General features: G+C 46.5%; 1 protein-coding gene across 1 annotated transcript in view; it reads right to left on the reverse strand.

Moving 5' to 3' along the window:
* The window catches only part of SPOPL (speckle type BTB/POZ protein like), a 27253-nt gene extending 13028 nt beyond the window's left edge, over positions 1-14225 (reverse strand). The window contains 4 exon segments of the mRNA XM_018554233.1: positions 2047-2174; positions 4265-4416; positions 4520-4641; positions 13861-14225. Coding sequence (XP_018409735.1) covers positions 2047-2174; positions 4265-4416; positions 4520-4641; positions 13861-13938 — 480 coding nt within the window. The 5' untranslated portion in view covers positions 13939-14225.
* Positions 14226-15003: the final 778 nt, after the last annotated feature.

Here is a 15003-nt window from a genome sequence, read left to right on the forward strand (position 1 = left end):
CTAATGATATTCTAAAGATTACCAAAATGACCAAACGGTTAGGTCATTAAGGGGAAGGAGCGGCAGTCAGCTCGGATCGTGCTCACTCCGAGACAGACACACGCTACATCCTCCGTGTCAGCCCCTTAATTGTATTCATAACAAATTCATTGTACAGCTCATTTCACTTGTCTAAATGGAAATCGGATGTGCTATATTTGCACCATGTGGTCTCGGGGGCTGTATATCAATTATTCCCTTGCACACAAATAATAATGTATAATTAAGTTGCAATCTTGCCAATTTTACACATTTCCAGGAGACGCAGATCACAAGGAAGTATATTAACCATTAACACGTTCACAAGCCATGCAAGCTACTAATCAAGCAGAGCCGGAAGATGGGGGGGGGCATGTGAAGATGTCTTCAGCAGCCGACTTCGGTTCTGACCTCCTGCATATGACTGGGGGTATCAAGCCTACAAATCTACATGCCAGTCATAGCGGGTTATTACCGAGCTTCTACTATTGGAGCACAGCATACAACGGAGCCATTACAATCACCTTACATTGTATACATCGCGTTCCCTATAAAGCCAAAGGATTGAGGCGATACCCAACATGTGTGACATAATCATTACTTTCATGCGTAGGGGGTCGTCATTTTGTATGCAGGGCCCCAATCTGCTCAATTCCTCCAGTCATGTGGCCGCCCTTGTGCCAATATCATCATGTACAAAGCATGTGATAAGGCTGAGGAGGCGCGCACATTCTGAGCCAGAAGAAAAGATTGGAGCTCCGCCTCCCCGGGATCAAAGTTTAAGAGTTTATCTGAATTATACCCCCCAAGAGTAAAGGGGCAATACATTATGTATACAGTATGGGGGGGGATAGCAGACAATATTGGCCTGAAGTTGGCCTTTAACACACAGCAGGTACACAGGAAGAGAGAGAGCAAAGTGTGCTATTCATTAGATTTCAGTGCATTAAATCATGGAGGTTCAGCATCACGCTGGATATTATCACAGCTTACCGTTTTCAGGAAGCTATGTCCAGCACCCTGTCTGCCTCTCCCATGAGCCATGATTTGCCTGCACTGCATAGCGGAGCACAGAAACAAGGTGACGGCATCACTGTGTCTAAAATAAGGTATGTGATAGGGATGCACCGATAAAGTTTTTTTGTTATCGAGTACTGATATTTTTTTTCCGGAACTCACGATAACGAATACCGATACCGGAAGTCCCACTAAAGAAGCCGGGTGGTGTGTAATGACTCACCGCCCGGCTTCCCGATTAACCTGGAAGTTGTCTCCATGTTCGCTCGTCACCAGGCGAGGAGGAAGCATGAAGCCAGATTTCTGGCCAACCAGGAGGCCAGGTAATGACTGGCCGCCCGGCTTCCTGATTGCCCAACTTCCTGACCAATCAGGAATCCGGGCAGCAAGTCATTAAACACCGCCCAGCTTGCTGACTGGCCAAGAAGCTGGCTCCATTCTCACTCGTCGCCAGGTGACGAGGAAGCATGGAGCTGGCTTTCTGACCAGTGAGGAAGCCAGGGGGCGGGTAATGACTCGCCACCCACCTTCCTGATTGGCTAGCTGCCAGACTAATCAGGAAGCCAGGTGGTGAGTCATTACACGCCACCGGGCTTCCTGATTGGCCAGGAAGCCAGCTGCATGTTCCCTCGTCACCAAATGAAGAGGGAGCATGCAGCTGGCTTCCCGGCCAATCAGGAAGCCGGGTGGCGTGTAATGACTTGCCGCCCGGCTTCCAGATACCTGACGTTTCATTTGGGTGAGTGCGAGTATGAATACTCGGTATTGGCAAATTTACTGATATTAGTATCAATGCATCCCTAATATGTATAAAAACAGAAAGGTTTTATTTAATAAATGTATTAGCATGTTGATGGGGGGAGAGGTCAGGGAGGAGGAACCGGGGAAGACAAATTATAAGCAGATTAAACTCTAGCTTTAAGATTTAGTAAATTCCATTAATTACAGAACCAGTTCATATAAAGTACACAAGCAGTGACGACACCAAGTAAAAGGGAGAACTCCACCTACCTCGCAGAACAAGGTAAGTTTATCTTCCGGTAAGAGACCATTAGCTTCATCAAGTAAAAAATCCCGCCGAATAAATTTCTTAAAGCCCCAGTCTTTGCCTTGAACAAACCGATAAGCTCTCTGACTTTCTGAATAAAATCAAACAATTAAAAAGAGGCAAATATTAAAGCTTGCAAAATTAAAGTGCTGTCCTGCCAGACAGGAAGTAAGGAAAACGTAGCCTTCCGGGACACAGACAATTCAAAAACTGATAAGGGTTCTAGCTTGTTATCCCCTTGTGATACCAATAAAGTCAAAGCGAACCTTTACCCCGTTTCACTAAAAATCACATCATCACGCAGCTCTGCATGCTGATATGAAACCATCTTACATTCATTAAACAAATATAGTTTTCTTTTACTTCTAATTACTGTTTTTCTACTTCCTGGTCCTCTTGGGCATTAGTGATGTAATGTGCCCAAGGACTGCATCCTGGGAAGGTTACATCAGCAGAGCATTGCTGGGAAATCTCATCTGTAATCTCATGAGATCTCAGTGAAAGACATTTTCCTCCCCGGAGATGATGCGCATGGTCACATGTCCTAGTCGCATGTGCCAGAGCTCCAGGAAGTAAAGGGAGATGGATGAGTCTGCCCTTAGTAAAAATGGTCACTGTGAGGAGAATGGGGAGGAAAAGGAAAATAAGGAATGCAAAGAATACAAAGCCGGCAATGATCTAGAAGTATGTGTTTGTTAATTGTCATTACTAAACGTTTCTAAAGGTGTATTTGCTGTTATTTCAAAGATCGGGGTAAAGGTCCGCTTTAAGTGAAAAAAGTTTAACAAACCAATAAATAAAAATCAAAAGCACCAGTGTTGCCAGGGCATACACATACGAACACCAATGTATGTGGAGGGTATGCATGTGTATGTAAACAATTGCACAACACATATTGGAAATCGTCACGCATGCCAGAGTGAGACAAATAATGCTAGATCCCTCATTTACAGTTAAAAGTGACACTAAAATACATTCAAGAACCTGAACTATTAACAGAAAATGTATCTTATCTGTGTATCACTCGGCTTTTCTTCCCCATGGCCCCTGTGTGTGTTGTAGTAGTCACCGCTCCAAGCTCGCTCCCGTGATGGACTACAATCTCAATACAAATGAGAAAACTAAACATAAGATTGTAGTCCATCACGATAACGAGCTTGGAGCGGTGACTACACACACAGGGACCATGGGGAACAAATGTAGCCACCCTCCAGAAGGAAGGACAGTGTCAGCACCAATTAAGAGATGATTTGAGGATCTGCAGCCGAGTGATACATTATCCCCTCCCTTTCTGTCCCTGTGACAATTGGATTTTGAAAAATGTGGGTTGTCATGGAAACAAAGATTGGTGATAAAGTGGAGACAACTTTTCCCCATGATGACTCTTACAGGAGTGAATTTCCCTTCCTAGGGGTAGATTTCCTCTCACTTCCTGTTGTCTCAAGGACAGGAAGCGACATTAAATCTTTCTAATGAGGATACAGACAGCAGTTAAAACCTCACACAATACTGAAAAAAAAAAAATTTCCACGGACTTCTACTTTAAATGCAATTTTTCTTTGCTGTATCACCAGCACTTGCATCAGATTTGTGTTTTTCGGAGGCACTGTTGCAGGGTGAAGAGAAAAAACGTGTGTACAGGGCTACAACAGTAACGGGAGCGGGAGCCAACTTCCTGTAATGTAGAGTACCAGACCCGGTAGAAGAGGTGGGCACCCCTCGCCTACACGTCTAACAAGAGCCATCTTCCTGTAATGTACAGTACCATAACCGGAAGAGGAGGCTGGCACCCCTCACCTGCACATCTAACAAGAGCCACCTTCCTGTAACGTATGTACAGTACTACAAACCAGACCCGAAAAGGTGGGCACCTCTCGTCAGCACGAGCAAGGTAGCATTACAACTACTGGAACACTGTGCGGTACACTTTGGCTGCAGTCTGGGACCCCCTGCTCTACCGTAAAAGCCTCCGTTTGTATGTAGGGGTCGTACGTAAGTCGGATGTTCCTAACTCGGGGACCCCCTGTACTTTAAACTTTCAAATGCACACTGGAAAACGAGAACTAGAATCAGATTGCTATGGGCAACCATCCTATTCTATTCTGCTCTTGTGTTTGCAAATGATGAGGCCACACTAGCACTAAAACAACATAAAACTTTGAGACGTACCCAGCGACTCACCCATGGCTTTAGTTTCTTCCCTTTTAGCATTTAATAGAGAAAATTTAAACTTTGCTCGAACTTCACTTTTCGGACAGCTAACAAGAAGCAAATATAACGACAGATAGTCCTTGCTCTCGTCATCCAGCCCTTTCGGGTTAACTCGTAAACACCTAGGAAAGGAAGGACGTTATTAATATGCACGGCTAAGAACATTTCACAAAGCGAACACAAACTTGCACATTGCATACCATACAACAAAGGAAAGCTTCTCACCATTTCATCTTATCATTTGGCCCCGAAGAGAAAGTGGAACTTTTTAAAACTTCTCCCATTTCTTCTCGGCAAAAACTAAAGTTATTTATGGTCCACATATAAGAAAATTTCACCACCTTGACCTGATAGAAGAAAAAAGAAGGCATTTAGCTCGCTGAAGATTCAACAGTAAAGGGAAAACGTAAGTATCCACTTTGTAAATAAATGATCTGCATGTAACGAGGAACAGAACACTATGTGGGGACGTCGGGTGGAAACACATATGTAAAGAGAAAAAGTAAAGCGGCTTTGGCACATTAAAAGGGGTTTTCCTCTTTCAGCGAGAGAGTGGAAACCACCTTCCTCTGTGGGCTGGTGCAGAGAAACTGGTTTCAGAGGTTGCAGCTGGGCTGTACACAGAAATGGTCCAACCACTTAACCACTTCCCGGCCGGCCGTTGTAAAAAAACGGCCGGCCAGGAGCTCTCTAGATCTGAGCGGGCGTCTTTAGACGTCTTTAGAGCTGGAAATGCCCGATTTTTAAAAACAGGCAGCGATGCCTGTTACCATACAAGCGATCCGCCGGCTATAGAGCCGGCGGATCGCTTGTATGAGGATTCTTTTTCTATCACATAAGGGGATTTATTAGCCCCCTATCTGATAGCAATAAAGTTAAGTGGGGGGAAAAAAATTGGAAAAAAAATTACATTTTCCCCCCCAAAAATTTACAGTTACACATAAAAAAGAATTTAAAAAAACAAATTTAAAAAAATAAGTCCCCCGCATACATACACGCATGCAAACAGGTGTTGGGTGCGCATACGTGCGAAAAACGACGATTGCACCCATTACTCCGCACATGTTACATATCGCTGCGAACGTCGGAATGAGAGCAATAATTATAGGGTCATCAATCACTAATAACACTAAACTGATGAGCTGTAAAAGCTTTTAAAGCGTCACCTATGGTCAATTTTGGGTATGGCAGTTTTTTGCGATTTCGCGGGTGCGCGCAATTTTAAAGCTTGACATGTTTGGTGTCTATTTACCCGACGTGACCCCGTCTTTTATATTTTACCAAAAAACTGGGTAATAAATGTTTCCTAATATAATAAAAAAATGAAATTTTTTTTTTCCAAAATTTTCAATAATTTTTCCTTAATATAGTAAAAAATAAAACCCGTAGTGGTGATTAAATACCACTAAAAGAAAGCTCTATCTGTCCCCAAAAAATTGTATAAAATTCATTTCAGTACAGCGTTGTATGAATGTCATTCAAAGTACCGCAGCGCTGAATACTGAAAAATGGCCTGGCCAGGCAGGGGTTCTAAACACCTGGTCTTGAAGTGGTTAATACACTTCAGTAGCCTTAAAGGAGAACTATGGGGTTAAGGCTTTTCCCCATAGTTCTCCTTAGGGTAACGGGAGGACACAAATCCAGCCACTCCCCGGTCACAGCAGAGAGCTGTGACAGGATCGAGAAGTGAGCGAACGCCGGTATGTGTTCGCTCACTTCCCGATCTACTGAGCTGACCTGTGACAGTCTCATTGTCACAGGTCGGCTAGAACTATGAGGTGAGTGGAAATCACTCACCTCATAGTTCTCCTTTAAGCTGGCCACACACTCATATTTACTTCGCTCAGCTCACAGGCTGAACAAAGAAAATAGAACAGATTTGTCCATTAACACTTGGCAAAAGGTGATCGAGGAATCTCCTGCTGTTTGCATTGTACTCTGACAAGGGCCGTCGTCAGAATACCCGAACAGAGCTGGCAGCTGATCTTCTGTTCATTTGAAGATCCAACCGGATCCTTCGCTCAGCTGATCTAGGGGTGCCGGCCTAAAGGGTGCCGACAGCGGCACACACTGTGCAAATTTTGGCTGGTTCATCAGGAACCTACCAAAATCAGAATAGTGTATGGACAGCTTTAGGTCCCTTTCATACGGGCTGATCAGGAGGGGTTCTGTGTATGGATCCCCTCCTGATCGGAGCAATATGGATCGGATGTCACCAAAACTGCCGGACCCCTTGTTGTTCCATGGGGAGTCGGATATTAAAACGGACATCTACACTGAAATCATATTCTACCAATGCATCCCTCTATGTATGATGATTAATAATAACATAGAAGTGTCAGGTGTAAAACGCTGTGATTTTGAAATTGTAACACTTGCCGCGCATTCACTTCCTACTATGAAAGGGCAAAATGACTTCAGTTTGGCAAAGCAATGCACACTGGGAATGCCTGGTCATCAGCAGAGCATTGCTGGGAAATCTCATCTGTAATCTCACGAGATCTCATAGAAAGGCATTTTCCTCCCCTGAGATGATGTGCATGGTCACATGTCCTAGAAATCCAGGAAGTAAAAGGAGAGCTACGAATCCGCCCTTAGTAAACATGGCCACTGTCAGAAGGGAGGAAAATAGAAATAAGGAATGCAAAGAATACAAAGCCGGCAATTATCTGTAAGTATGTGTTTGTAGATTGTCATTACTAAACATTTCTAAAGGTGTGTTTGTTGTTATTTTAAAAATAAGGGTAAAGGGTCCACTTTAAGGACATGTGTCTGTTTACATCAGATTACCCCCGATACAACACGATCAGGTCCGATTAAATGGAACTCTGTTTGGTTTGTTTTTCCGGACCTGGCTAAAGTTAGAGGTAACCAGGTATAAACCGACGCACGTCCATTTAGACCTCACTGCCCATAGACTAGCATTGGGCATCCGATCGGATGAAAAACTGACAGACGGACACGTTTGGACAACTCGTGTGAAAGGGGCCTAAAGTCAACAAAACGTGCCACACTCCAAAATGATCATTTACACAGCGCCTGAAAAATTACTCTAGGTGGCATGGGTGACATTTTCTGTACCAGGAAGTTAAAATCCAACGAGCGTGCAAGGATACATTCATATGGGATTTCAAGCTCTCATGTTCAGGAGGGGGGGAGGCGGGCATTCTTTGCAGGGACATCTTTATTTTCAAGTCTTATCTAAACAGTAGACCCACTTTAAGTGGACCTGTCGCAGTGCCCTGCATGAGCAAAGTGCAGATTCAGTTAAAAATCCTCTGATATTGACCTCCGATACGGGAACTTCCGGTCAGGGGGAGATCCCCTCTGACCGGCAGTGCCAAGGGAGCATGGAGCCAGCTTTCTTTTCAAATCAGGAAGGCGGGTGGTGGGTTATGATCCCCCTTTCGGCTTCCTGATTGGCTAGGATGCCACCTTCCCCTGTTGCTAAGCAGTGTGGCTTCCTAACCAACCAGAAAGCTGGACGGCACATTATGACTTGCGTCCGGACTTCCTGATTGGCCAGGAAGCCACGCTGCCTAGCAACAAGTGATGCTGGCTTCCTATCCAATCAGAAAGCCAGATCATGACGTGCCACCCGGCTTCACAATTGGCTAGGAAGCCGGCTTCACTTGTTGGTAGATTAAAGTAAACAAAAAAGGGAGCAGTTAGTACCACTTTAACTGAACACACTGGGAAGCTGATTAGTTACTATGGGCAACCTGAATTTGACCCGGTATTAGTTTCTTACACTCCATGTACAGCAGAGCTTAGACTGGCGGAGGGAAAATCAGCAAAAGGAGCCAATCGCTGTTCAGCAGTAAAAGATGCATGCTGACCAGGGGAGAGAGCAGAGGGACATACATAAGTTCATCAGTACGCTGCTTCTCCTTTGCTGTCCAGTTACAGGCTGGGAGACGGACAAATCATGTAAAAGTTACTGAGCTGCAGATCTCAGATCAGATCTACTGCCCAGCCAGACAGGGCTGTTCTGTGTGGTGGAGCAGTTTAAATCTCAGGACTGCACGGACAGAAATCCACATCCTGGTAGGTAGAACATCTCCTATGTATGTATTTAATCTGTGCATTTGGCAGTTTGCCCGGAGTTCAGCTTTAGGCTGCTGTAGTCAGCTCAGGGCTGGGCAGAGTTTACAGCCTGCGGCCTTCTCAGGAGTTCTATCTAAAGTTACGCCAGACCTCATCATAGTTAATAAATGTGACTAAGTATGAACAAAGCAATTACCCTGCAAGTGCAAACCAACCCGTGCTGATTCTCACAGGACGCCTGGGAACACCTAAGGCTGTCTGTCCCTGTGCCAGGCTCTAAAAGGCCCAAGATGGCTCCATAAAGAGAACCTGTCACCTCCAAATGCTGTCACATAGGTGCGTGTTAGCCACTGTGTGATAGCAATAAAGTTAAGAGAAAAAAAAAAAGTACAAACCAACCCAGACGCCCCCACTAGCTGCATGCTAATGAAAATTTAGGACATGCACATGTAACATCAATTTGGATGTTAACTCTAAACAGATGAGCAGTCAAGGATTTTAAAGCATCGCCAATGGACAATTTGAGTACCATAGTTTTTCGCCATTGCACACGCAATTTTACTGCTTGACATGTCTGGGGATCTATTTACGCGATGTGACGGCATCTTTTATATTTGACAAAAAAAGGGGTATTATTATATTGTGTTTGTGTGCACTAAAATTCATGTAAGTGGGTTTTTTCTTCCTAAAAATCGTGCAACACTTTAAAAAAACGCAGCTACCATTTTTTTTTATTCTACAAGGCCTCACAAAGCTTTCAGAAAATATATTTTTGTTTGGGGGTTGAAAGTCATTTTCTATCCTAAAATCCAGATTGTAGTGTGTGTGCAAAAATTTTAAATTTGGTTGTTGTCAATGGAGCCGGCGACCTAAAAATCCTGCTGACTCCTGGATTGGACAGACAGGCTCCTGAATCCCATATTAATTTGTCCGCCGCTGCCTTCATATAAAGTAGGAATGCACCGATACTCATACTAGTATTGGTGCCGATAAAGAGTAATTGGCAGAGTACTGGTACTCACCCAAATGCTCTGATACTTCCGGTCAGAGGGAGATTTCTTCTGACCGGCAGTGCTGCCAGGGAAGATAAAGCCGGCTTCTCTGCCAATCAGAAGGCTGGGCCATGAGTAATGAGCCGCCTCCTGGCTTCCCGATTGGCCGGGAAGCCAGCTGCATGCTGGTTGGCTGGGAAGCTGGCTTCCTGGGCAATCAGCATGGAGCCGGCTTCCTGGGCAATCAGCATCGAGCCGCCCAAACAGCATGGAGCCGGCTTCCTGGGCAATCAGCATGGAGCCGGCTTCCTGGGCAATCAGCATCGAGCCGCCCAAACAGCATGGAGCCGGCTTCCTGGGCAATCAGCATGGAGCCGGCTTCCTGGGCAATCAGCATCGAGCCGCCCAAACAGCATGGAGCTGGCTTCCTGGGCAATCAGCATCGAGCTGCCCAAACAGCATGGAGCTGGCTTCCTGGGCAATCAGCATGGTGCCGGCTTCCTGGGCAATCAGCATGGAGCCGCCCAAACAGCATGGAGCCGGCTTCCTGGGCAATCAGCATGGAGCCGGCTTCCTGGGCAATCAGCATGGAGCCGCCCAAACAGCATGGAGCCGGCTTCCTGGGCAATCAGCATGGAGCCGCCCAAACAGCATGGAGCCGGCTTCCTGGGCAATCAGCATCGAGCCGCCCAAACAGCATGGAGCCGGCTTCCTGGGCAATCAGCATCGAGCCGCCCAAACAGCATGGAGCCGGCTTCCTGGGCAATCAGCATGGAGCCGGCTTCCTGGGCAATCAGCATCAAGCCGCCCAAACAGCATGGAGCCGGCTTCCTGGGCAATCAGCATCGAGCCACCCAAACAGCATGGAGCCGGCTTCCTGGGCAATCAGCATCGAGCCACCCAAACAGCATGGAGCCGCTTCCTGGGCAATCAGCATCGAGCCGCCCAAACAGCATGGAGTCGGCTTCCTGGGCAATCAAGAAGCCGGGCAGCTGGTAATGACACGCTGTCCGGCTTCCTGATTGCCCAGGAAGCCGGTGTTCTATCGAAAGCTCCAACTCATCAAAATCTACTAATCACTTCCGGTGCTCAGAAAGACTGGAGCTCTGTACAGTTTGCGGTGCGCATGCGCAGATTGCTTTTTCAGAATACTCGTCGAGTTTGCCACATGCTGAATATTGTTAAAATGCAGCTGTACAGAGCTCCGTCAGTCTTTCTGTTTTGCAGCCTGAAGGCCGTGACACACTGCACGCGAAGCCGTGCAGAGCGAAGCAAGGCTATCCGGCACGGAGCTTTGCGTGCAGTGTGTGAGCTGAGTGCAGTCAGATGATTGACAGCACCTTCAGCCAATCGGCTCGTCCGTAAAACAACCTGCCAGCTGTCGCATCGCGACGCGCTGGTTTATACGCGCGAGCCGATTGGCTGAAGTTGAAATTGTTCATCTCGGCACGCTCAGCTCCGCGAGCTCTCGCAAGCTGTGGTGCCGAACAGAAAATGACATGACACACTGCTCGCAAAGGCAGTGCAGTGTGTCACGGCCTTAACGCCATCTGGTCGAAATCTCCAACTTGCACGTGCCCGGCAGTGAGGTAGTTGGAGATTTCGATGAGTCAGAGCTTTTCGATAGAACACTGGCTCCATGCTACCAGAAGTACCAATATCGGTGGGTCCTTAATATAAACTATGACTAAGAATTTTCAAGCAGGAAGGAAAAAAAGATTCCCTCCAATTTGGGGATGGCGGTTGCATCCCAAGCTATGCGATTGCTGCAACTTCCGCTTTTTTTTCATCTTGTACATAGAGACACATGGACGGAGCGAACCACCATCATCCAAGAGTATAACGACCAAAATCAACATTTTTTTTTGCCTTTTAGATGTGGATAGAGAACCTCTGTCAGGCTTTTATTGCCGTCTGTGTCCCCATTAGGGAGATCAGAGGTGCGGGATTTCTATCGTCCGGGACATGCAGTTCTGGGCGCCGGGCAGGTGGTTTCCTCTACACATCTATGTAGACCCGCAGGAGCCGGAGATCATTTTATACAAGTGATCTGGGTGGCTGTACAGAAGCCATACTTGTTGTACACAGCAAATGACTTCAGGTATTTTCCTTGCAGTTAGCAAGATATCCCCTCCCTTCCTGATGAGTCTACAGGACAGGAAGTGAAGGGAAATCTCCCTGAGACACAAACACAAAAAAATGACAGTGGTTTTCGTCCTTCCCCAACTTTATCCAAAAGCAAAAGAAAGTTTCACCTTCAGATATAACTTTAAACAGCCCCCACGAGACACATCCATCCGACAAATCAAACTGCTCATCTCCAATTGTAAATACTCCATAAAACATGGCTGCCAGCCAACCAAACTCTGGCCACAAAATCTTTTATCGAAATATATTTTCCTCAATAGCCACAAAGGATATAAACCCAATCAGTGTGCGCCAAATGCCTTGCAAACCCCAATATTACCATGTAAAAGTAGCAGTGCCGATATCACTCTGCTGAGAGCAAAGTTGTGGGAGTGGCCCAGCAGGCTCCACCCACTACAGAAAACTACCAGAGGGGGTGGAGACAAGACGAGTCTCCCTGCACAAGGAGTGAGGGCAGCACCGAGCGGTCATTATTACAGGAAGCTCCAAGTCTCACACTAGATTACTACACAGATCTGGAAGAAATACACAAAGCTCACCGAGATGCAAGAATACGAGTCTATTCAATTATCCCGCACTGCAAGAGTTCATTGATCATTTTGGTCTAAGAGAACATAAGAAAGCACTTTTACTTTCCCTATCCCTCACTCCCCCGACAGCCGGCACTCTCCCCATCTCTGTCCCCATCCCCCGGCAGCCGGAACTCTCCCTATCCCTCTCTCCCCCGGCACTTTCCCTATCCCTCACTCCCATATCCCTCTCTCCCCCGGCAGCCGTTCCTGGGTTCCCCATTACCTAAGATGTGTTATGACCACTGATATTTGGGTGTGTATTGGGGTTCCCCATTACCTGGGTATATATTGATCATTGATATCTGGGGGTTCCTTGCTACTTGGGTGTATTATGATGATGGATATTTAGAGGTGAATTGTGGCTCTAAACTATTTTGTGAGTATTATAGTGGTGTATATTTAGGGGTGTCCCCTTTTATATTATGATGGATATTTGGGGGGCTCCCTGTTATCCATGTGTATTATGATGGATATTTGGGGGGCTCCCTGTTATCCATGTGTATTATGATGGATATTTGGGGGGCTCCCTGTTATCCATGTGTATTATGATGGATATTTGGGGGGCTCCCTGTTATCCATGTGTATTATGATGGATATTTGGGGGGCTCCCTGTTATCCATGTGTATTATGATGGATATTTGGGGGGCTCCCTGTTATCCATGTGTATTATGATGGATATTTGGGGGGCTCCCTGTTATCCATGTGTATTATGATGGATATTTGGGGGGCTCCCTGTTATCCATGTGTATTATGATGGATATTTGGGGGGCTCCCTGTTATCCATGTGTATTATGATGGATATTTGGGGGGCTCCCTGTTATCCATGTGTATTATGATGGATATTTGGGGGGCTCCCTGTTATCCATGTGTATTATGATGGATATTTGGGGGGCTCCCTGTTATCCATGTGTATTATGATGGATATTTGGGGGGCTCCCTGTTATCCATGTGTATTATGATGGATATTTGGGGGGCTCCCTGTTATCCATGTGTATTATGATGGATATTTGGGGGGCTCCCTGTTATCCATGTGTATTATGATGGATATTTGGGGGGCTCCCTGTTATCCATGTGTATTATGATGGATATTTGGGGGGCTCCCTGTTATCCATGTGTATTATGATGGATATTTGGGGGGCTCCCTGTTATCCATGTGTATTATGATGGATATTTGGGGGGCTCCCTGTTATCCATGTGTATTATGATGGATATTTGGGGGGCTCCCTGTTATCCATGTGTATTATGATGGATATTTGGGGGGCTCCCTGTTATCCATGTGTATTATGATGGATATTTGGGGGGCTCCCTGTTATCCATGTGTATTATGATGGATATTTGGGGGGCTCCCTGTTATCCATGTGTATTATGATGGATATTTGGGGGGCTCCCTGTTATCCATGTGTATTATGATGGATATTTGGGGGGCTCCCTGTTATCCATGTGTATTATGATGGATATTTGGGGGGCTCCCTGTTATCCATGTGTATTATGATGGATATTTGGGGGGCTCCCTGTTATCCATGTGTATTATGATGGATATTTGGGGGGCTCCCTGTTATCCATGTGTATTATGATGGATATTTGGGGGGCTCCCTGTTATCCATGTGTATTATGATGGATATTTGGGGGGCTCCCTGTTATCCATGTGTATTATGATGGATATTTGGGGGGCTCCCTGTTATCCATGTGTATTATGATGGATATTTGGGGGGCTCCCTGTTATCCATGTGTATTATGATGGATATTTGGGGGGCTCCCTGTTATCTATGTGTATCATTATATATATTTGGGGGTGTCTCCCCGTTACCTGGGTATAACACCAGCTCTCAGCCACAGGTCCTCCCGCCATCTGAGCAGAGGGGGGCGCTGTGGGCCCGGCAGACATGGCGCCTCCTATAGGCGATGAGGCTCAGCACACACAGAACTGTGTCCCGGTGCCGGGGGGCTCTCGGTCCTGTCACTGCATGGCTCCATGGGGCAACCCTAGGCACACAAGGGCTCCGGGAAGGTCACATAATGCGGTCAGGACGTTACCGGCCACTTTCCGGCTTTTCCGCCGCTAACTCCTACCCAGCCGAGTACCGGCACCTCACAGGATCCGCCGGGATCTCCGCGCATGCGTCGCCCAACTCTCGCTCCGCCGGGTCTCCCTGATGACGCGAGATGTCGGAGCGCACGCGCCCTGGGAGTCTGAAGTGGCAGGCGGGGAACGGAGCATGCGCACTGGGGCAGAGCCGCCGTCAGAGAGCGGACACAGTGAGCATGCGCGGCAGCTGCTGTGTATGTTTTGGCAGCTGGAGGCAGATGATTATGGGAGTGCCAAGTGCAACATGATTCTCTCCCTGAAGGAGAACTAAAGTTAAAATATAATGTACAGCCAACAATATCATTATAATAATTGGAGTGTATGTGGGGTTTATTCTTTTTTATGCAGCAATACGTGCCCTCACGTCCATTCACAGAACTCCTAGCATTATTTTCCCAGAATGCAAGGCGGTCTGTGATTGGTGGGGGGACAGATGAATCACATGTTCCACCTCCTCCAGTCACAGAGCAGATCCTGTAGAAGAGGCTGTGAGGCAGCTCCTAGAGCAGGGGTGGGCACTCTAGGATTGCCACATTTTCTTCAAGTGAACCCGAACACTCTAGCGCTTTGTGCAGCAATTTTTTTTTTTGAGAATATAAAGGCGAACAGCTATAGAGGACTACAAATCCCCAGCAATACATTATACGGCAGAGGTAGCCAAACTCCGGCCCTCCAGTTGTGGTGGAACTACAAATCCCATGAGACATTGCAAGATTCTCACAGCCACAGACATGACTCCCGGAGAGAGATGCATCATGGGATTTGGAGTTTCACCACAGCTGGAGTTTTGCTACCCCTGTTATACGGCAATACAAAATAATATGAAGCTTCATTATTATTATTATACAGGATTTATATAGCGCC

The sequence above is a fragment of the Nanorana parkeri genome, unplaced genomic scaffold, assembly GCF_000935625.1.
Source record: "Nanorana parkeri isolate BGI_ZX_2015 unplaced genomic scaffold, ASM93562v1 scaffold148, whole genome shotgun sequence".
In the NCBI taxonomy this organism is placed as follows: domain Eukaryota; kingdom Metazoa; phylum Chordata; class Amphibia; order Anura; family Dicroglossidae; genus Nanorana; species Nanorana parkeri.